Source organism: Thamnophis elegans, chromosome 8 (genome assembly GCF_009769535.1).
Source record: "Thamnophis elegans isolate rThaEle1 chromosome 8, rThaEle1.pri, whole genome shotgun sequence".
Lineage (NCBI taxonomy): Eukaryota > Metazoa > Chordata > Lepidosauria > Squamata > Colubridae > Thamnophis > Thamnophis elegans.
Genome location: NC_045548.1, coordinates 2,391,479 through 2,416,150, shown reverse-complemented (window position 1 = coordinate 2,416,150; position 24,672 = coordinate 2,391,479). Strand labels below are relative to the sequence as shown.

Below are 24,672 nucleotides of genomic sequence, written 5' to 3'. Positions count from 1 at the left end.
CTTCCATGATGTAGCTCCTCTTCCATAGTTTCTCCACAAACAACAGAGAGAAGAAGGGGATGGAGACGAGGAAGGAAGGAAGTGGAGAAGGAAGGGAGGGAGAAAGGAAAAGAAAGAGAAAACAAGGTGGTATCTTAGCAGGTGCGAAGGATGGTAAACAAAGCATTTTAAACTATACCTTATAACCTTCCAAATGGAATAATAACAACATAAGAATGGCAAAGCAAAAGAATAATTATGTGAATGTATATCTATAATCTGTATGTAAGAGAATAAATGACAGTAAAAATATAAAGCATAATATAGGTAAATAATATTTGGTCATAAGTAGCGAAGTTTAAAGAAATAAAGAATTGTACATAAAAATGGATAACCAATAAGGAGATTATGAATGAAAGACAGAAATGTATAGTAGGGAAAACACTAACTGCAAAGAAACCGATTCGGAACTGCGGTATGATATACGATGGAAACTTATTGTTCCTATGTTGTTTTTAAGTGATGTGTTTGTTTTTGTTGATGTGCTTACGTGTTTAAAATAAAATAAAAAATTATCATCCAACAGAGAGGCCTCTCACAGTCTGTGTGGTAATGCAGGACCACTAGAATGCAGATACATATAGCATAGCAACTTTCCAAAAGACTGTATGCAAATAATAACCATATTACACATGTGCACATTAAAAAAAAAAAAAGCTTTAAAACACGCTTCAAAGAAGCAGGATTACACGCTCCAAACACTTTGGATTGATGTGTAACCACCAAAGAGATCCTCCTGAAGGCTCGCGGAATGGGGTAATTAGACAATAGAACAACACTAATTCATAAAGTCAACAATCTGATCTTCCTTAAAGAATACAGCAGCAATTCCAACATATACTGCATAACAAGTGTTGCATGGATTCAAACACTTTTTCAGGTTAGGGAAATTGTTAGTTTTTTTTAAAAAAAAACCAAAGTCCTGGTCAAAGACAACTCCAACAATCTGGGTCCTCATTTTACTGACCCTGGAAGTATGGAAGGCTGAGTCAACCTTGAGCCTTGTTGAGATTCGATCTGCCAAACTGCCGGCAGACGGCGATCAGCAGAAGTAGCCTGCAGTACTGCTACTCTAACCACCGCGCCACCGTTACTCAGAATGAAAACCCTTGACTGAAATATGTCAGGACTGGCTTTGCTTAATTCTGGCCTCATTATTCGTTATTCTGTGATCTTATTGCTTCTTAATGTTCTAGATGTTTATTTCACTGCATCGCATTTTTATTCTCCTTTTTAATCCCTTGTTTTCATTTCTCTATAAATGCTAAGCTGCTCGGAGTTATTCGGTGAATTGGACAGCTATATAAATCTAATAAATATGTAAAATGAGTAATGCCTTTTTATTACAAGTTTTATATCTCATCTTTAAGAGAACAATCCTTACACATATCCCATATTTGTATTAACTGCACAAGAAACATCATTTAAATGGGGGGGGGGAAGAAAGAAAGAAACTCCTAGGATCCTTTCTGCCATGTAGTGAACTTCAATTCCAATTTTCAGAGGCAAGCATTATTGCTCTTGTAATACTTTCCCAAAAGGTTATGTTCATACATTATGCTAAGCTGGGATAAGCAATATTTCTGCAGAGGAGTGAAGCACTGTAATTTAAAACTGAACTACTAGCCTCTGAGAACCACCAAGGACATGGGTAATAATGTCATGCTATTGTCAGAGTAATACCATTTTTAAAGATTTAAGGAATGACATTAGTATGGGAAAAAATCTTACATTCTTGCCTAGAAGATTGCTAATGCAGCATGATCAGAGGTGCTATGATAGATGAAAGGGAGACCATGGCTTGCCCATTCTATGCTAAGCCTTCATGTGGCTTTGGCTGAAAATACTGTGTAAACATAGTTATTGTTTGTATAGGTTTTAACTTACTGTGATATATGAATCCAATCAAACTGCTAGCTCATTATAAGCCAGGGCGAAGTATGGGACGTGGTGGCTCAGTGGCTAAGACGCTGAGCTTGTTGATCAGAAAGATTGGCAGTTCGAATCCCTAGCGCCGCGTAATGGAGTGAGCTCCCGTTACTTGTCCCAGCTTCTGCCAACCTAGCAGTTCAAAAGCATGTAAAAATGTAAGTAGAAAAATAGGGACCACCTTTGGTGGAAAAGTAACAGTGTTCCATGCGCCTTCGGCGTTTAGTCATGCCGGCCACATGACCACGGAGACGTCTTCGGACAGCGCTGGCTCTTCGGCTTTGAATCGGAAATGAGCACTGCCCCCTAGAGTCAGGAACGACTAGCAGATATGTGCAAGGGGAACCTTTTACCTTAAGTATGATGTCTGAATCCTGTAACTATAAAACATGAGTTCAAAGCCAATAGTTCTCTGGCCAGAGTTGGCATATATAAGCTTGGCAATTGCTCTCTTCAAGGCCATGCAGAGTCCATGAATTGGTGGAAAGGGCGAGAACCACTGAGTGTATAAGAGGCACTTGTGTTTTTCCACTGGGTGTAAAACTGTTTGGTTTACCTTTATTCTTGTCTGCAATAAAAATACTTATCCAGCTGAGTCTGTGTCTGAGGTGCCTGTTGGGTCCTCACTTAGCCATGTGAAATTAGAAATTCAGTGGTTGAAAATGATTTAAAGTCAGGCAGTATATATATATTAAGATCGCACAGGGTGGGCCTTCTCCACGTGCCGTCAGCCAGACAATGTCGGCTGGCGGCTCCCTGGGGGAGGGCCTTCTCTGTGGCCGCTCTGACCCTATGGAATGAAGTACCCCCAGAGATCCGGACCCCTACCCACTCTCATGGCCTTCCGAAAGGCTATCAAAACCTGGCTATTCCGGCAGGCCTGGGGCTGTTGAGCTCATGACTGAAGTCCAGCCCCGACCAGATTGGGTGCATGGTGAGGTTTTAATCTGTTTTCTTTGTCTTTTTTTAATTCTTTATTTTTTTTATAACTTACTTCTTTTCTGTAAGCCGCCCGGAGTCCTCCGGGATTGGGCGGCCTATAAATCCATTAAATACAATACAAATACAATACAATTACGGTTGGGGAAGCCTGACATTTTCAGAAAACTATAAGAGAAGGATGAATCCTTTTGTTCACTGCCCTCCACGTGTACTACTGACATTGCTTGCTATAATATATATGTGTGTGTGTGTGTGTGTGTGTGTGTGTGTGTGTTTATATTTGTGCTGATAAATAAATAAAGGGAGACTAGTATAGATCTATTTCAAGTTATTTAGCTCTCATCAGCTAGCCATACCCTTACTGGGATTGGAACCTGGGCTATATTACATACTAGGTAGACATCTTAGCCATTAGGCCACATGCTCTTATCCGTTATCAGCGAAGCCAGGAAATATATATATATATTTCAGATCAAGCCAAATCTTAAATGCCAGGGAATTCCTGGAAGCTTGATGATCAGACAAATCAGCCATCAACTAACAAATAAAGCCCATTTATAAACTATTTGCTAAGAAGGAAACAATTATCCTAGAGTCCTAGACCCAATAAGCAGGAAACAGCTCCAGATAAGCAATCGGAGAGGAAACCATATCCTAATCAAGAAATCATCAAGTCACACCTGCCGAGACTGACAAGATAAGCTATTACATATAGACAGCCAGTGCATCCTTCTTCCTCTCCCCCTGATGATGTTACCTACATTAATAATGAAATGTTTACAAGAAAGCACCAAGAATCAATCTCCTTTACCCAAGAAATTGGGAACCAAGACTTTGATTTACCAGTAAATAGGAAGACAAGGACAAAGGACATCCAGAAAAAGTTAGACCATGGCAAAGTCTGAAATCTTCTCGCCTAGTTTCATGAGGCCACTTCTAGCTCCACTCGCATGTAATATCAACCCAAGATGGTTTTAACTATCTACTCTTCCATGTCAACTTAGGGTTATCACTCAAATTCAGAAACAGTAAGCCACGAATTAGCATTCATACTTCAAATTGTGGTTCATTGCCACAAATTAAACCATGGTTCCTTTATTAAGATGGATTCTCACCTTGTAAGCCACTTACTATTATGAACGTTTTCCATGGCACATCTACCTTGGCTGGAAAAAAAGCATACAGGATTCATAGGTTGGCCTCTGAGTGGTTACTATATAAAATATAGCATTAAGCATAATTTTAATCCAGCTGGCTTCCATGCAGCCACAAGCACATATTCTGTAGCCATCTAAGCGAGAGCAGGGTATGGATTGCACTCCAGGGAATCAGTGGGAAGTGGAACTTAAAAACCACTTATCAAGGTTACCGCTCATCGAAACAAATTTGAACAAAGTTGCTAACTTCGGTTTATGGCTGTCCTATTTGCTAGGGAATTTATACAAATATTCTGCCAAGGATTAGCATGTGAACAACTGCTGTCAGATCCAAGAGGACATCATTCCTACCTCTATCTCTGTAGACTAATTGGTCATTAAAGAGTAAGAGATCAGTAAATATTTGCAAAATATGCTCCGACAGTAACAATTCATTCATGATCAGAGGCACGTACACTGGGAGAAGGATAGTATTCCAATGTGGGGTTTCAATAAACAAAGCTGTAACGCATTAATCATACGTAGCAACCTTCTCAATTTTGTTGGAAAAGCTGATCCTCCCGGCAAACATTTCTCCAGCCAAGTGAATCTTCATGTGTGAAATACTTTCCGCTGTTATGATAAATAAATGCAGAAGGCACACGGCAGTCGCAGTAAATCATGTTAATCTCTCATTTCTATAGTGGACTAAATTTGAAGATGAATGTTAATCCACTTTAAGTACAAGATGTATCCTCATTTTACCACAGGTCTTAAGCATCAATCATCAGAAATCCTTGGAATGTGACTCTCAGCAGCATCCCCGCTTCAGAAGTTGAGTTCGTAGGCCTAGGCAACCACAAGATGAATTTTAACACGTTGTTTCAACATTTGGACTGAAATCTATGGCATAGCCTAGAACAGTGTTTCTCAACCTTGGCCACTTGAAGATGTCCGGACTTCAACTCCCAGAATTCCCCAGCCAGCATTCGCTGGCTGGGGAATTCTGGGAGTTGAAGTCCAGACATCTTCAAGTGGCCAAGGTTGAGAAACACTGGCCTAGAACATCAGGGAATAATAGCTAATATATTCCTCCTCCTCCTCCTCCTCCTCTCTCTCTCTCTCTCTCTCTCTCTTCCTCCCTCCCTCCCTCTGTGTGTGTGAGAGAGAGAGAATGAATGAATGGAATGAATGAATGAATGAAAGAAATGCTTCAATGGGAAGCAGCTCCCAGAAATATTACTACCAAAGAAAAGCGTCCAATGAAATACATATCCAAATATTTGTTTCTCACATATTGCATTTTACCTTGTTTAAGACATTAGGAGGAAGAAGTACTGGGTTTTTGGAATTCTACACTGTTTGCAAACAATTCCCTTCCCTACTTTTGTCCTTTCCGCTTAAAATAACCCAAATCTTTTAATTGCATAAAATTGAAAATAGGCAGTGTGGGGGAACAACATGCAAGATGTTTGAATTTAACATAATTCCTCTGCAATTTGCATAAGCAGGAATACCATGGCTACGTGCTGCTAAAGTAGACAAGCTACAGTACTTTTAGCATAACTTTTTATTGGCACAGCAGTCCTCATCAATTTTAAATCCAGACTAAGATCAGTTGAGAGAGAGAGAGAGAGAGAGAAGAGAGAGAGAGAGAAGAGAGAGAGAGAAGAGAGAGAGAGAGAAGAGAGAGAGAGAAGAGAGAGAGAGAAGAGAGGGAGAGAGGGAGAGAGAGAGAGAAGAGAGAGGGAGAGAGGGAGAGAGAGAGAGAGAGAGAGAAGAGAGAGAGAGAGAGAGAAGAGAGAGAGAGAAGAGAGAGGGAGAGAGGGAGAGAGAGAGAGAGAGAGAGAAAGAGAGAGAGAGAGAAAGAGAGGGGAGGGAGAGAGAGAGGAGAGAAAGAGAGAGAGAGAGAGAGAGGAGAGGGAGGGAGAGAGAGAGAGAACAGAGAGAGGGAGAGAGAGAGAGAGAGAGAAAGATGGTGTTGCAATGTTAACAGCTTACTACATACATCATAGAAACACTATGGCAACAAAACAGCAGTTATTACAAAGAGGAAAACTCAACCAGTCTTTAATCCTGTGCTAGTTAAAAGACTGCCAATTTTAAACAAAAGGTACGGAGGAGCAGATATTCAGCCTATTATGCACGATAGCATCGTTTCTTCCACAATGCAAAATGCAAATCAACTTTAATAATAATATAGAGCTGGGTAATATAATTATAGTACTATCTTAAATTGCATAATGAAAAGCTAGCCAGAAAGCCCTATCTTAGCAGTAACTATGCGTCACAAGTTACTCTGCTTTAGATGCATCCTACGTTGGAGCGTTAATAATGTTTACTAAACATAGCCACTTCCTCTTATTTGATAAGATTAGTTTTGATGGACAACAAGCTGGTGAAGGAAACAATCCCCCCCCCCCACAAATAGCAGGGTTTTCGGCTTCCACTATTTCCCTAACCTACAAGCGGCCCCAAAATATATTAAATGAACCCCATAAATAGAGTGCTAAATTTGGACTATTCATCCTGTTCCTACTGGTATAATATTTATTTATTCGCTTTGCAAATTGACTGACACCCAGGAGACTCGGGGCAGATTCCAAGGCATACGTAGAAAGAAAGAAAAAATAGGCACATCCAGAAGAGGGAAACAGCCACAAAATACCCCCAAACTAGCAATAAACTTACGAAGGCTACCCTGGTCCAGATCTGGGAATAAAAGTGACATTTTAGGATCAACTGACAAGCCTTGGGAGCCGTGTAATCTGCGGGAGATGTTTGTTGTTTCAGAGGGCAGGAAATGCAACCCAGAAGGCTGAACTGTGAAATTCCCAATATATGACCTTGTTTTTCTGCAGGAACCTGGAGGAGGGGGCTCAATTACTCTGAATGGGCACAAATCAAATAACCAGGCCTTAATGCAAAGGAGGGAGGGGGGGTTTCTATAGGTGACTACTAGCACCTTCAATAGCACCTGGAAACTATTTAGGAAACACCTACCCCCCCCAACAGTTTCTTTGAAATTGACAGACGTACCATGTGCCACACTCCAAGGGCTGATGGGGGCCCCCAGGAAAGAAGTTGCTTTGTCTGGAAGCCCCCCACCCACCCACCCCCCAAACTGCCCTCTGCCTTCTCTGCATGCAAATCTTTCCTTTTGAGATTTGTCTAGCTCCCATCTTCAATGTATTTAAATGAAGACTTGGGTGTTTCCCTCGGGGCGTTGTGTTAAGTGGGCGCGTTGTGTTAAGTGTGCGCGAACAGACCCTTTTGTGTGGGTTTCAATTGAGATGGTTTCTTCTCTTTTGAATTGGATTTAGGATTTATTTATTTCATTTATATGCCGCCCTTTTCTTCCCCCCCCCCGAATTCTTTTTATATTTCTATTGTTTCTTCGTTTTTTGCAAGCTCCCCAGAGTTGTGATTTTGATGGCCTATAAATGTTATAAATAAATAAAATTGGCCTCTTTCTGTGACTTTCTATCTGTGATTAAGGAACAGCGTTAATCTATTATCTTGTAAGGGGACTAAAATAACCTGTGCAAAACACTTTAAAGCAGTGTTTCTCAACCTTGGCAACTTGAAGATGTCTGGACTTCAACTCCCAGAATTCCCCCCAGCAATGTTTCACTGAAATTTGCCAGTTTTTACTAACTATATATTGTATGAAATCTTAACATGCTGTAAAGCAGTGTTTCTCAACCTTGGCAACTTGAAGACGTCTGGACTTCAACTCCCCAGAATTCCCCAGCCAGCATTCGCTGGCTGGGGAATTCTGGGAGTTGAAGTCCAGACGTCTTCAAGTTGCCAAGGTTGAGAAACACTGCTTTAAACATTCCATTAAAAAGGGATAAGTCTCTATAGCTTAAAAACAGGTGAATGGCATTAGCCTATGGCCACATTTGGGGTTTCAGCCCTAAGTTCATTTCCTAATATTTTCCAAATATACAGAAGAGTGAAGAGCTGATTAGCTTGCACAATGCCAGTCACCCTCCCAACATTTATACTTATCGCACAAACGTTTGTGAAAAGGAAGTGGTAACTGAAATTTCCACCTACCCAATGTCCGCCTGAAATTTCAAGATGAGCACAGTTGCTGTCATTAGTCACTTCCTACGTAGGAGCTGTTTGCTGCCTAACAGCCGGTTGTGTGGCACAACTACGGCATCCTGAAGAAACTAAATCCTGAACAAAATGGGTGATCCCTTGTACATAAAGGAGAAGAATTCCAGCCAATAGTCAAATTTCCATAGCCCAGCTGACATTCTAGCTGCATTTATTCGTTTTAATTTATGCATTTACATCCCACCTTCGTTTTTATAAATAATTCAAGGTGGCAAACCATACCTAATATTCTTCCTCTTCCTATTTTCCCAACAACATCCCTGTGAAGTGGTTGAGCTAAGAGCGAGGGATTGGCTCCAAGTCACCCAGCTGGTTTTCTTTTTTTTTTAATAATTTTTTTTATTTATTTATTTCCAAAACAAACATACGTTGTAAAAAGTATATCAGCTGGTTACAAAAAGTTTTGTGCATCTCTTCCACCATCATCGAATATATTTCATGTTAATTCAAATGTCTTAACTCAAATATTTACTATATTAACACCATCATGCCTCCACTTTTATTTGACTACAGTTATTTAAACATCCTTCATCCTTAAATATACCAAGATTCAATCCATAACCACATGCTGGCATTTCATTTACTTATTTGTAAAATCCTCCATTAACATTTAAGTCCTCATATCCTGTTTTAGCTAAACATCCATAATATTTAATACCAAAGTTTTCTAATCCTCCATGTATATAATTTATTATCATTATCCTTTCTTTATTTAATTATATCCTATATCATAACATTTTCCCCCTATTAGTTAAAATTTAACTGTATATAGTTTTGGTTTTTTATGATAATTATTATCGTTATTAATAATCTTTATATATAGTCCAAAATATTTCTAACCTTCCCTTCTCATATCCAATTATTACTTATCATATCAACTCAACATTGTATACATTACTATCATTATCAATTTTTATTTAACGATACCTATTACCAATGGATTTAACTACGTTTAGCTAATTTTGAATTATACTCTTCCATCTATCAACCTGTATCTCTCCAATAACAGAACAATCTTATATACCCAGCTGGTTTTCCTGCCTAAAATGGGACTAGAACTCACAGTCTCCAGGTTTCTAGCCTGGTGCCTTAACCACTAGACCAGTGTTTCTCAACCTTGGCAAGTTGAAGATGTCTGGACTTCAACTCCCAGAATTCCCCAGCCAGCATTCGCTGGCTGGGGAATTCCAGGAGTTGAAGTCCAGACATCTTCAAGTTGCCAAGGTTGAGAAACACTGATCTAGATATATTACGATCCCTACACACTGCACTAGACCAACTCTCTGAAGTACTACCACTATGAACCTGTGTGTAGTTTTGCCTACAAAGTAATTCAGTTGTAATTGAGTGTCACTATAGTTGGCCTAATTACATAGATACAACAGGAAATAAATTAAAGCAGAGATAAGCAGCTTGTACTACTTGGTTGAATTTCAAAAGCTAACCCGTATGTGTGGCCACTCTACTCTCATTGATAAATTTTTATTTATTTCCAAAGTTTTCATTTTTTTCATTTTTGTCTTTGTGTTGTTGTTGTTTTTTTTCTTTTTTTGATTTTGTAATTTAACTTTGGAAAGAAATAAAAAAATTATCAACTCTACTTTCAACATTGGTTTCAGTCCCTCCCTAAGGAAAATTAAATCCCAGACCTGCAACCATCAAAAGATTCCACACAAATATTCCAAAACATTTCAAAGTTTTGACCAGCAATTATTCACATGCATTTGAGAACACAGATGACTTCCACGCACTGGAGATTTTCTCCAAACAACAACAAGCAAAGTCAGATCAAATTATGTACATGAAAAAGCTAATTTGGACCATATGATAGCCAACTGAAAGTGGGACTGGTTTATGTCCTCAGAAATTCACTAACTTCCTATAAGAGAATGCAATTATAGCATTCCAGAAGTTGATGAACTTCAAATCTCAGCATCCTTAGGATTGTTCAGGAAGATGCAGAGTACTAAGGAATACTATTTTTTCTAGAAAGACAACTGACATTACAGCACAGAATGGAACACAGGTTGAAGAAGACAAATAAAATAAGTTTTTCTCTTCTCATATAATATTAGATCCTGGAGTTGCCAACAAAGTTGAATGGTGGAAGAATCAGAATAGATAAAAAGCGTGGCACGACAAAACCGCGCTCGTCAAAATAGCGGTGATAAAACCGTGTCGCTAAAGCCGCGACGTCATCACCGCGCGTCATCACCGCCGCGACAGAAGGGCGCTTTAAAACAGCGCGGCGGCAGAAAGCCGATTTAAATTAAGGTAAGGGTTAGGATTAGGTTTAGGGGCTAGGTTTAGGGGTTAGGTTTAGGGTTAGGTTTAGGGTGCTGAGTGCTTCGGAAGGCGCGGATTTGCCCTCCGCGGTTATGTCATCGCGGTAGGGTCACGTTTTTCCTTAGCGCTTCGGACGGCGCAGATTTGCCCTCCGCACTTATGTCGGCGCGGATAAGGGTTTCACGGTTCTGTGGTGGAACCGATAAAAAGTACCTCTTCGTATACCGGTAGTATGTAATTAAAATAATGGAATATGGAACAATGTATTGTAATGATGTCTGAAAACTTCTATGCTCCTAAAAGGGGCACTTATGCCTACAGGATAACACTCGCCATGGCCATACAACTACTAGTCATGCCAATTACATATTATCTCCAGTAATATAAGCAGTATAAACATGAAGCACCACCTTTGAACCTCCAAGATTGTAGCTTCTGCTCACAAATAACAGGTTATTCTTTTTAATTGTTCACAACAAGGATAGATAACCTTTCATTTCAAATGGAGCCATGCCAGCAGTATATAATGAAATGGCTAACCAAGATACAAACACATTATTCTCTTCCGAAAGGTCCCATGCTGATTAGCAGTGGCATCCGTGCACACTGTCTGCCAGCCTTCCGAGTAAAAATGATACACACTATGTGGCCGATTCTTTCATTCTAGCAGGATTACAGCCGCAAGAGCTTGGAAGGGTCATCACACAATACCGAATAATTAATCTGGACATAGAAGCAAAACAAATCCATAGCTGAAATCAGTGGGAAAATGAAGGGCAGACAGGCAGACTATGCTTGGGAAGCAAAGCCTACGTTACATCTCTTTATAATTTTACACAATTCACAGTTAGGAGATAGCACAAAAATTAGGACCTTACCCTTTGTGAGATTAGCAATAGCAGTTAGACTTATATAGCGCTTCATAGGGCATTCAGCCCTCTCTAAGCGGTTTACAGAGTCAGCATATCGCCCCCAACAATCCAGGTCCTCATTTCACCCACCTCGGAAGGATGGAAGGCTGAGTCAACCTTGAGCCAGTGAGCTTTGAACCGCCGAACTGCAGATAATAGTCAGCTGAAGTGGCTTGCAGTACTGCACCCTAACCACTGTGCCACCTCGGAGACAGCGAGGACCAAGTGGCCGCCCGACAGATCTCCTCAATGGGAACCCTCTTTTTTTTTTAAATTGGATTTTTATCAGCTGTGCATAATCCACCTGCTAGTTAGAAAGTTGATTTTAGAGAGGGATCGAATTGTGGCACCTAATATCTCGATATGACGGATGGGAGAAAAGCGAGATTAAGATTCGGATGATATTCTGAACTGGATCACAGTGTTCTTACTCTTGTATCAGAGGTGGTATTCAGGCAGTTCGAACCAGTTCGGGCAAACCAGTAGCGGAAATTTCAAGTAGTTCGGAGAACTGGCAAATACCACCTCTGATTGGCCCCACCCTCCCACCCGTGTCATTCCCCGTCCTATATTCCCTTGTGTTTTTTTTTAGCTCAGCGCTGCTGGCTGGGGAATTCTGGGAGTTGAAGTCTGGACATCTTCAAGTTGCCAAGGTTGAGAAACAATGGTTTAGAGCATGTTAAGATTTCATACAATATATGAGCCGAGGTGGCGCAGTGGTTAAATGCAGCCTGCAGCACTGCAGGCCACTTCAGCTGACTGCAGTTCTGTAGTTCGGCTGTTCAAATCTCACCGGCTCAGGGTTGACTCAGCCTTCCATCCTTCCGAGGTGGGTGAAATGAGGACCCGGATTGTTGTTGGGGGCGATATGCTGACTCTGTAAAACCGCTTAGAGAGGGCTGAAAGCCCTATGAAGCGGTATATAAGTCTAACTGCTATTGCTATATAGTTAGTAAAAACTGGCAAATTTCAGTGAAACATTCCAGAATATTAAACCATTAAACCATTGTTTCTGACCAGCAAAACAAGAGTGCTTCTAGCTCTGCAACCTAGATTGAAAAGAACAGATACCTTCTTCTCTGTCATCAAAAACTGGAGTTGAAAGGGATGCCGTCACTATCTCAAACTCTTCAAACATGATTTAGAATAGAGTGGAATAGAATTAAAATGTTTTCAGTCTCATGCCCTGCCTTCTAGAAACAATAACTTTCTGGTGGCTCCATTTTCAGGAGCCAAGATTTAAAATAAATCTTGTTTATTTTTATTTTTTAAAAAAAAATTAAAATAACAGCAGTTGCACATCAACTGCTGTTGGCAGAAGACTGGAGCCAAGAAATCCACAAATTAAAGCAAGGGTAGTGGACACAGGGACAATATTCAATACTCCATCAGAAGGATGACAGTGGGGAAATGTTACTGGATGTGGAGAAATGTTGGAAGGGGTTGACCTTTAAGAAAAGGACCAGGGATATATGGATATGAATTGGCCTCTTGATAGCCAGCACTGTAGCTAGGAGATGAAAGGAAGGGTTAAATCAGTTGGCCCTTATCTACTTGCACATGGAACAAAAGGCCCGGTCCCCTATAATCTTAAACTAGAGCAGGGTATATAGTTCCTTTCAGAAGACCACTCCGATTCAATTGTTCACTCCTAGACCAGGGGAGGAGCTGAAGGAACAAGAAAGCACCTTGGAGACATCTTGAGTCTCCAACCCCAGACGCCCAAAGATACCTTCCTTGGGCAGAGGTAGCAAGAGATTAACTATACCTGCATTCCTTTGCACAATGGGTTGATAGCAGAAAGAGGGCAAGCCATTTCACACAATTCACAGCTTTACAGATATGAAGTTAGAGACTAACTTGATTTTGCACCTAATAACGGCAGCAAGACTGTTGGTGGCGCAATACTGGAAGAAGGAAGACTTGCCTACAACTCAAGAATGGACATTGAAAGTTACAAACTTAGCCGAGATGGCTAAAATATCGGCATATCTTAAAGATCACTCAAATGAGAGATATAAACGAGACTGGAAAAAATGGATTGACTATATACAAAATAAACACGGGACCAAGAAATTCCAGTTAGCCTATGCTTAAGATCAGGAATGATTCAAATTGCTTAAAGTTAGCTAAGCAAGAAGAAGCTAAGATCAATGTAGAGATGTTTTTAACCCCTTTTTTTAATTTCTTTTTTCTCAACATATTTTAGACTGTGTTTGTTAAAAATCTATACCGTGTACGGGCTCTGGGAAGTCAGTGGGGGGAGGGTGGGGGGGTGTTGGGGGGAGGGGGGAGGGAGGGATATATACTAGGTTAGATACGATGTGTTAGATTTCAATGTAATGCGATTTCACATGTATACTGTTTCTCTTTAATTTCTCTGTAAAAATAGGATAAGTTAAGTACATTGACATATAGTGGAAATACACCAAGGGGAGGAGGAGTGGGATAGAAGAAAGATGGGTAGAGAGGGCGGGAGAGAGGAGGGGAGGGAGGGTGAGAAGGAAGGGAGGGAGTGGATCGGGAGAGAGGAGTGGTAGAGGGGGAGGGGAAGTAGGGTAGAGGGGAATGTTGGAGGGAAGAACGAAAGTTGGAGGGGGATGGAAGAAAGAGGTGTACGGATAGTGGAAGAGGTATATTGGGTTTCTAGTTTTTGGGGTATTGTTGACAAGAGGAATTGCTGCGATTATTGTTTAATGTCGTATGGTTCCGGCTATGCACAGTATATATGTGAGTGTATGAAAATGAAAAAATGGAAAATAAAAATCTTTTAAACAAGATATGAAGTTAATGTTTTGCTATCAGGTCCATCTTCCACTGACCCTCGTGCTACGCCCAAGTTCTGTGCATTTCTCCAAAATGTTACGTGAAAAGTTTTTTTTTTTTTAAAAAACAAAGCACTTATGTCTCAGCTGCTTCTGCAGAACTAAACTTCATCCATATTACTCAAGAGCAGGAAGCATGGAACACAGGGGAGGTTTTCTAGGTAGCCTTTGAATTTGTAAGAGAACACCACTCGGTAAACAAAAGCAAGCAGAAAGCTGGTGGGAAGTGTTTGGATGAGAGCTCTGAGTTCTTTTTTACGCTTGTTCTGAGGGCTTTCGTGGGGCTGCGTATCACCAACAGATTGTACGAAGCGTCGAGTGTTCCGAGTTGAACAGATGGATAGTTTAATTGCACAGAATGCTCCGAGGTATATCAATACCGCCATCGCCAAGAGGAGAGGCTCTTACAAAATTTAAGTAACACGGTCCAATAATGAAAGGCAATAAAGAAATCAGCAGGGCGGGGACCCTTTGAGTTCTTGATAGATAGGACTAACAGCCCACGCAAAGTAAAACTGGACAAAACTGGTAAGAGGCAACAGAACTCAATTGCTCCTTGGTATGTGTCTCTAGGTCAGTGTTTCTCAACCTTGGCAACTTGAAGATGTCTGGACTTCAACTCCCAGAATTCCCCAGCCAGCGAATGCACAGGTTTAGGGGTTAATTTTAGGTTTAGCGTTTACAGCGTGCTTCTATCTCCGCGCTGTTGTCACCCTGTGATGACGTCAGCTACGCGGTTTCGTCGAGCGCGCTTTAGTCGAACGCGGTTTTGTGGTGGAACCGTTCCTGCTACCAAACACATCAAAGCATATTTTGGAAGCTGTACCTGAAACAGAGGACCCCCCCCCCCAATATACAAGGCATAAACTTATTAAAACGGTTCTCTAAACCTGCCCATCATCCCCTGCCTGCATTTGCACATCAAAGCAGTAAGCCTTTGCACCTAAGGTTTATTCCGAAATATTCCTCACTTTGTTTTCCAATCGGGTTTTTAATGAAAGGTGTTTCCAAGGGACAACTTGGGTCAATTATTCCTTCCGAGCACTTGTCACATACTTTCCTCAAGTCTGAATCTTCTATTTCCTTTTAGTATCATCGTTGCTGAGAGAACAAACAGCCATCTCAAACAAAATAACTCGTTTTTCTCATCATTCTGTTGTGGGAACAAGCATTCCACGGATAACTCCACTAAAAGGAAGCGGGTCAGGTTGAAAGAGAATTGATCTTGTAAGGCTTCGGCACACATTTTTCCCTCCTGTTGCAAAGGCCTAGATTATTCTAGTTCCTTCTCCCCACATGCCCTCAGGAATCTCACTTAATCAAGTGAATTACTTCTTGCCGCAGCTTTAGAATCAACGCTTGCAATTGCAAAAAGGCCAGCAGAGTGCAAAAATGAATGTTATGTTCAAGCTCTTGAGAGGCAGGTATTTTAAGCAAGATTTAAATGGGCCAGTTTGAAACATCACAACTATGCAAGGGTGAAGCTAGACTTAAAAGGAGAGAGGATATCTAAAGCAGTGTTTCTCAACCTTGGCAACTTGAAGATGTCCGGACTTCAACTCCCAGAATTCCCCAGCCAGCGAATGCTGGCTGGGGAATTCTGGGAGTTGAGGTCCGGACATCTTCAAGTTGCCAAGGTTGAGAAACACTGATCTAAAGCTTTAAATGGTGCATAGAAAAATATTGGTAGCACCTGTCAAATTAGTGTTTTTATAGTGCTTCAAAGATAACATTCCCATCAGATAAAATCACCGGGATCCAAAGTTCTACTGTGAATCTTAATAAATGAAGTATTCAGATATTCTGTTTATAATTTTTGCATACTTCCACTCCTACCAACTATAACTCTTCGTTTATTACCCTCTAAACATTTTTATTTTAAAATTAAACAATCCAAACATGTAGTAGCTACTAACTGGCAGAGAAAAATATGCTGCAACTTACAAGCAGCAGCTTAACTTTATATCATAACAAATAAAGTTATGTAAGAAGTATTTGGAACACTCCAAATACCTCCGAGACAGTCTGTGTTATCAGGCCCTCAGTATTAATAATTATACACAACATTTATAAACAGATGTTTTCCACCAAAGTCACCCGAGGATATGTTTCAGTTCTCTGAAAAGGAACTTCATAATGACCATTTTGAGGACATTAATTTGAGGACCATCACCAACTGTTAAAGTCTGGTAATCCAAGCAAGCATCTTCAACTCTCATGTTCAACTACCATAATTAAACTTCTGAAGGACACCCAGTTGGAAAAGGCTGTCTCATTATCAAAATATTACACATTTTTTTTAAAGAATGCCCTAATACAGGTAGTCCTCAATAACCACTTGTTTAGTAACTGTTTTAAATTACAACACACACACAAAAAAACCATGATCGGTCCTAATACCACTATTACAGCATCCACATGATCGCATAATCAAAATTCAGGAGCTTGGTACCCAACATATATTTACAACAGTTACAGCGGGGTCTCCAATCCCGGTCCATGGACTGGCACCAGTCCGTGGCTTGTAACAGGGCCACACGAGCTAGCGAAGCCCCATTCGTGGGATGCAGGCAGCATGCAAAACAACACCCCTTCCTGTCCACGGAAAAAACATTTTGTCCAAAAGGTTTGGCGCCACTAAATTATAGCATCCAGGGCCATGTGACCACCATTTTTGACCTTCCCAGCTAACTCCTGATAGGCAAAGTCAACTTAACAACTATCTGATTCACTTAACATCTGCAATAATTCACTTAACCAGGTTGTACAATTGGATGTGACTCATTTAACAACTACCTAGTAACAATATGTTGTCACAATTGTGGTCATAACTTGAGGACTACCTGTATTTTACTGATAGCTGCTTTTTTAAAAAGGAAGAAGCAATATTCAAGAAGAAGCTACATTCAAAGTTACAGATCCTATCCATTTCGTTCTTACAACCAAGATGAAATCTGGAACTAAAAGTCACAAACAAGATCCATATAAATTTCGCTTTCTATCAAGAACTAAAAAAAAACCATCTTTTAGAACTTAAGATGATGATCAAGATATAGTAAAACAGAAAGAATCAGCTGGTAGATTACATTTAGCATTAAGGATCTTAGGAAATTAAAGTGAATTGAATATCAGAGAAATGTTTAGCCTTCTCCATCTTTTAATATGCAATGATTTTTACCCATGGGAAACACAAATTCATTCCCAGATTCAATCAATCTAAACTGGGCCAGGAAGCGTGTTTGGCCTTACGACTGTAAATAAAGCTTGTTCAGATAAATAAACCACAGGTTAAATAGCTGTTTCTGACAATCTTCAGACTTCCTTTATACCTGTATTTTTATTTTGCCCCAGAACACTTTTACAAACCAACACACACCATTTTGTAAACGGAAATTAGTTCCACCTAGAAAACAGAAATATTTAATCTTTCCCATAGGCATGTATTTTTTTTTTCCTTATACCTAATGAAAGGAGTGCACATTGCCTTGAAACAGCATTCCCCTAATTTCCACTCAGGTGCCTCAATAAACAGGTACAGGTAAGTATCTGGTGCTTTCTCTGCTAAAGGTGAAGTAGTAAATTTTCTGACCTGCTTCTCTTATTGCAAATTTGGAGGGTGTGTGTGTGAGAGACAAGAATTATCTGCAGATAGCAGGAAACCCTTCCACATGCCTGACCCACAAGTTTCTTCAGACAACTTTCTACTCCTTGGCCATCATGAGCCTCTGAAGAAATTACCCAATTAGACCAGCAAGTTCCACAGGCCAGTCAGGTGGTCTATTTTCTCACGGATCTTCTGCACCCTCTCTTTCTTCAGAACTGCTCCTGTTTCTAACCTAATTATAAACAGGCAAGGGAAAACCTAGACAAAAGGGATCAGAACTCAGGACATTTTTGATCCGTTTCTGGAAACCTTCCAAAGCTCCATGAAAGTAACACCGACCAAGATAAAAGCCACAGGTAGCCCATCAGTCCAACCACATCTTTCCCCCTAGAACAGTGGTCACCAACTGGTTGGCCCAGGGACCATTGTGAGAAAATGTTGGTGGTCTGCAGAAAAAATTATTTGCTTTTTTTTGTATTCCACTAAATACTATGTATCTTTTTTTAAAGATTTCAGGAAAGCTTTTTAAAACCTGGCTGTTCCCGCAGGCCTGGGGGCTGTTGACCTTAGCGTTAAGGTCCGGCCCCGATTAAAACGTATGTGTGTTGTGAATTTTAAATTATTTTTTATTTATTTTGCTTTTCTTTTTCTTTTTTTCCTTCTTTCATTGTAAGCCACCACGGAGTCCTCCGGGATTAGGCGGCCTATACATTAAATAAATGAAGTCTTTTTTTTTTAAAAAAAATCATATTAGTGATCCGCGGGGTTTAAAATGATGGATTTAGTGGTCCCTGGGGGTCCGAAAGGTTGGTGACCCCCTGCCCTAGAGCCGGATTTCCCCCCATCTCACCAACTAGTGGTACTATTTTCTCCATTCAAATACTCCTAGGTCACCTTAGCAACTTCAAGACCCGAGGACTTCAACTCCCAGAATTCCTTAGCAACTTCAAGACCGGAGGACTTCAACTCCCAGAATTCCTTAGCAACTTTAAGACCTGAGGATTTCAAACTCCCAGAATTCCTTAGCAACTTTAAGACCTGAGGACTTCAACTCCCAGAATTCCTTAGCAACTTTAAGACCTGAGGACTTCAACTCCCAGAATTCCTTAGCAACTTCAAGACCGGAGGACTTCAACTCCCAGAATTCCTTAGCAACTTTAAGACCTGAGGACTTCAAACTCCCAGAATTCCTTAGCAACTTTAAGACCTGAGGACTTCAACTCCCAGAATTCCTTAGCAACTTTAAGACCTGAGGACTTCAACTCCCAGAATTCCTTAGCAACTTTAAGACGTGAGGACTTCAACTCCCAGAATTCCTTAGCAATTTTAAGACCTGAGGATTTCAACTCCCAGAATTCCTGAGCAACTTTAAGACCTGAGGACTTCAAACTCCCAGAATTCCTTAGCAACTTTAAGACGTGAGGATTTCAACTCCCAGAATTCCTGAGCAATTTTAAGACCCGAGGACTTCAAACTCCCAGAATTCCTTAGCAACTTTAAGACCTGAGGACTTCAAACTCCCAGAATTCCTTAGCAACTTTAAGACCTGAGGACTTCAAACTCCCAGAATTCCTTAGCAATTTTAAGACGTGAGGACTTCAACTCCCAGAATTCCTGAGCAACTTTAAGACCGGAGGACTTCAAACTCCCAGAATTCCTTAGCAACTTTAAGACCTGTGGACTTCAACTCCCAGAATCCCCCAGCCAGCATCGCTGGCTGGGGGATTCTGGGAGTTGAAGTCCACAGGTCTTAAAGTTGCCAAGGTTGAGAAACACTGTCCTAACCACTGCTGGGGAATTCTGGGAGTTGAAGTCCACAGGTCTTAAAGTTGCCAAGGTTGAGAAACACTGTCCTAACCACTGCTGGGGAATTCTGGGAGTTGAAGTCCACAGGTCTTAAAGTTGCCAAGGTTGAGAAACACTGTCCTAACCACTGCTGGGGAATTCTGGGAGTTGAAGTCCACAGGTCTTAAAGTTGCCAAGGTTGAGCAACACGAGGTCAACTCTTCCCTACTGAAGCCACGCCGGGCTAATGCCATCCTTCTGTCCTCGGGAGGGGAAGAACCCAAGACGCGGCCCGGGGGGGGGGGAACGGACGGTTCCCACGCTCCTCGGAGCCCCCGGGATCCCGCCTCCCCTTCATCCCCGACCCACCTGCGTAGAAGCGGATCAGGCAGCCGGTCTCGGCGTCCATGCCCTCCTCCTGCACCCGCCACAGGTCCCGGAAGCCCAGCTGCGAGAGGTAGTCGTTCTGGAGCTGCAGCGGCTTCTCGTGCGGCTCCAGCCGTCGGGCCGTCTCCCCGTGGAGCTGGACGTACAAGGCCGGCGGCTGCTGCTGGCAGGCGGCTTCCCCAGCAGCAGCAGCGGCGGAGGCGCTTCCCCGCGAAGCTTTCCCTTTGCCCGGGGAGTCCCCCGAAGCTCTCCCGGCGAGCAACCGTCGGGGCTGGTTCCTTCCAGGCGCCGCTGCCGCCCCGTCGTCCTTGGCCGCCAGATCCGCCTCCGAGTCCTCGGAAGAAGACGACGACGAGGAAGAAGAAGAGGAGCCGCCGCCGCCGCTGTACGGATCCAGGCGGTCGGAGGCGCTCTCGGCGCTGGGGCTGAAGCTCTCCGTATCCGAGCCGCCCAGCAGGGACGGGCAGGAGAGCGGCGGGCCGGACAGGTAGAGCTCCGCGCGGGGAGGAGGAGGAGGCGGCGGGAAGGCCCGTCCGGGGCTGCCGTCGGAAGGGGAGAGGCTGGCCTGCCCGCTCTCCCCTCCTCCGCTGAGAGCCAGGCGCCTGGGCCGGACAGCCGCCCCTTCCTCCTCCTCCTCTCCGGCTCCGTTGGCGGCCCCTCGACGGCTCCGGGGCCTTCTCCCCATTGGGATCGGGGTCAAACTCCCCGCCGGGGTCTCTTCCTTCCCGCCCAGAGAAGCCGGTTGCAGGAGCAAATCACCCCCCGACGCCGCCGACGCCTCCTCTTCTTCTTCTTTCGGGCTCAGCGGAGCCTCGGCTGCTGCTCCTGCAGCCGCCTTGCCCCAAACCCGGACGGCGCTGCTGCTGCTGCCGCCTCCCCGGTGCCCGAGCTGCAGCAGGCGGAGCGCCACTTGGGCGGCCGTGGTCTCCAGGTTGCAAAGCACGGGCAGCAGCAGGGAGCAGCCTCCTCCTCCGCCGCCGCCTCCCCGCTGCTGCTGTTGCTGCTGCTGGTGGGGATGATGGTGGTGGTAGGAGTAATAGACGTGGAGGCATCCCCGCTGGAGGTCCCGCCGCACCCAGTCCCGCTCGGGGGCTTGCAAGGGCTGGAGCTGCCGGGGAGGCTTCGGCAGCAGGAGCAGCGTCTTCCGATCCAGGCTGCGCGTCCCCAGCGCGGCGGCGGCGGGGGAAGGAGACGAAGAAGCCGCCGCCGCCGCCGCCGAGAGGTTCCTCTTCAGCCGGCCTCGCCGCAACAGGAGGGAGTTGGCGCCGCTGCCGGGGACCGCTGGAGGAGCCCCGTTGGCCGCCAGCGCCGGGGAAGCCCCCGCGGCCCCTCGCCGCCTCCGCCGGTGCTGCTGATGCTGGTGACCGCCGCCGACCAGCCCCGTCCTGGTGCCTTCGCCTCCTTCCAACGGGCCGGTGCCGCCGCCGCCGCCGCTCTCGGTTCCCGCTTGGCCCGAGTGGCTCGGCCGCTCCCCCTTGCCGACCATCGGCGGCGGCGTCTCTCGGCTGCTTCCAAGCTGCTGCGCAGGTTCCATGGCGGAACGGCCGGGCGAGCCGCGTTCCGAAGCGGGGAGGGGGCTCCGGATTATGCAGCCGCCGCCAACATTCCGTCGGTGGTGCCGCCGCGTTCCGTTCGGCTCAGCCCCGCCGCCGCCGCCGCTGCAGCCGCCGCCGCTGTCGCCATTAGGAGAGTGGAGAGAGGAGGCCGCCTCCGCCCACTCGACGTGGCCCCGCCCCGGGCTCCTTATGAATATTAATCACCCTGCTGCTGTCGCCATTAGGAGACTGGAGAGAGGAGGCCGCCTCCGCCCACCGGGGCCTGGCCCCGCCCCGGGCTCCTTATGAATATTAATCACCCTGCTGCTGTCGCCATTAGGAGAGTGGAGAGAGGAGGCCGCCTCCGCCCACCGGGGCCTGGCCCCGCCCCGGGCTCCTTATGAATATTAATCACCCTGCTGCTGTCGCCATTAGGACAGTGTTTCTCAACCTTGGTGACTTTCAGTCCTGTGGACTTCAACTCCCAGAATTCCCCCAGCCAGCTACGCTGGCTGGGGGATTCTGGGAGTTGAAGTCCAAAGGACTGAAAGTTGCCAAGGTTGGGAAACACTGCATTAGGAGACTGGAGAGAGGAGGCCGCCTCCGCCCACCCGGCCTGGCCCCGCCCCGGGCTCCTTTATGAATATTAATCACCCTGCTGCTGTCGCCGTTAGGAGACTGGAGAGAGGAGGCCGCCTCCGCCCACCCGGCCTGGCCCCGCCCCGGGCTCCTTTATGAATATTAATCAGCGCGGGCCTCGTACGAAGGGCGCGATTCCCCCTCTCTCTCTCTCTCTCTCTCTCTCTCTCTCTCTCTCTCTCTCGCCAGCGCCGGCCTTAATATTCATGAGGAGTGACGGCATCCCTCGTGAGTGGAGTGGAGTGGGGGGGGGGAGGGGGCGGGGCTCCGGGGATAAACAAAACGTGACGGGTTTTTTTTGCGCCCGGACGGAGGGACGGTGGGAGAAATCGTTGCCCCGGTGAAAAGGATGCCGGGAAACGTAGTCCCGGACTCGGCTTTGCCTTCCCGGGGATCTCCCAGGGATGACTACATGTCCCTTCGGCCGCCGCGCGCGCTCTTGGTTGGGCGGGAGGGAAAAGGCAGCTTCCCCGGGTTTCCTTCCTCCTTTAGCTGCTGCTGGTCTCGCTTTGGGGGCGGGGCTTCTTGTATCCCGCATGGAGAGTGTGGTGCCTTCAGTTGTCCTTTATGTTTATAGATAGATAGATAGATAGATATATTGCATATATATATATATATATATTGCATCTGTGAAAACCTCAAGAATGATGGAATTATATATAATAATATAATATAATATAATAATATTATAGCCATACCCAAGTTTTTGGGAATCGAACCTGTGCTCCATTGCCTCCCAGGCAGGGAGTTAACCATTTGAGCTACAGAGAACGACTCCTTTATCAGCCAGCCAGGGTGGGAGGTATATATATATATACTTAAAGTCACAAATCCCAGTAAGGGTATGGCTAGCTGATGAGAGCTAAATAGCTTGAAATAGATCTATACTAGTCTCCCTTTATTTATTTATCAGCATTAATATAACATATATGTCAGCATATGTATGTGTGTGTATATATATATATATATATATATATATATATATATATATATATATATATATATATATATATATCTCACAGGTTTGAATAATATAATATAATAATATAATGTATGTATATATATGAGAAACACTGATTATATATATATGTGTGTGTGTGTGTGTGTGTGTGTGTGTGTTTTATTTGTGCTGATAAATAAATAAAGGGAGACTAGTATAGATCTATTTCAAGCTATTTAGTTCTCATCAGCTAGCCACACCCTTACTGGGATTCGAACCTGTGCTGTATTGCATCTTAGGCAAACGTCTTAGCCAAACGGCTAGCTGATGAGAGCTAAATAGCTTGAAATAGATCTATACTAGTCTCCTTTTATTTATTTATCAGCATAAATATAACATATATGTCAGCATATGTATGTATGTATGTATGTATGTATGTATGTATGTATGTATGTATATATATATATATATATATATATATATATATATATATATATATCTCACAGGTTTGAATAATATAATATAATAATATAATGTATGTATATATATGAGAAACACTGATTATATATATGTGTGTGTGTGTGTGTGTGTGTGTTTTATTTGTGCTGATAAATAAATAAAGGGAGACTAGTATAGATCTATTTCAAGCTATTTAGCTCTCATCAGCTAGCCACACCCTTGTTGGGATTTGATATATATATATATATATACAGCCCAGGTTCAAATCCCAGTAAGGATATGGCTGGCTGATGAGAGCTAAATAGCTTGAAATAGATCTATACTAGTCTCCCTTTATTTATTTATCAGCACAAATAAAACACACACACACACACACATATATATAATCAGTGTTTCTCAACCTTGGCGACTTTAAGTCCTGTGGACTTCAACTCCCAGAATACCCCAGCTAGCTGTGCTGGCTGGGGGATTCTGGGAGTTGAAGTCCACAGGACTTAAAAGTCGCCAAGGTTGAGAAGCACACACACACACACATATACATACATTATATTATTATATTATATTATATATAATTCCATCATTCTTGAGGTTTTCACAGATGCAAACGTTTGCCACATAGGCAATGGTGGCGAACAGATCTGTAGCTCGGTGTAGGGTGGGGGGAAAATATCCTCCTTTGCACGTATATTATTTGCACATAGGCATATTATTTGCAGCAAGAGCATATTTTTGTCCTCAATGTCCAGATACTTGTGGCAGTGCACTTTTACCAGCCTTGAATTCGCTGCTCATTCAGCGGACGTTTTATTGCAGTTTTGATTCATTTCTGTTTTGAGACATAATATGAAAATTTCCCAAACGGTTAAGACTAGAATGCTATGGGAGGAAAAACTGTAGGAAGTTATCACCCAGGGCCTCTCCCAGAAAAATGAAATATCCTGGGAAATATTGAAAGGGAAGAATATTTTCCTGGATGTGAAAAGAAAGAAACATGTTTTAAAAAACAGGATAGCTGCCTGTAGCTTCCTGCCCATCCCCATTTTGTCAATGGGCCATTAAGACGGCCAAGCTAGACCACTTTACATAATAAAGACTTCACCAGCAGCTACAGGAAAGCATGATAATAT

The 24,672-nt window shown here is 43.4% G+C and overlaps 1 protein-coding gene across 1 annotated transcript in view; it reads right to left on the bottom strand.

Moving 5' to 3' along the window:
• The window catches only part of PHLPP1 (PH domain and leucine rich repeat protein phosphatase 1), a 162,342-nt gene extending 140,664 nt beyond the window's left edge, over positions 1 to 21,678 (bottom strand). Inside the window, exon 1 of the mRNA XM_032222732.1 lies at positions 19,955 to 21,678. Within this exon, the coding sequence (XP_032078623.1) occupies positions 19,955 to 21,506 (1,552 nt within the window). The 5' untranslated portion in view covers positions 21,507 to 21,678. The remainder of the gene's footprint in view (positions 1 to 19,954) is intronic.
• Positions 21,679 to 24,672: the final 2,994 nt, after the last annotated feature.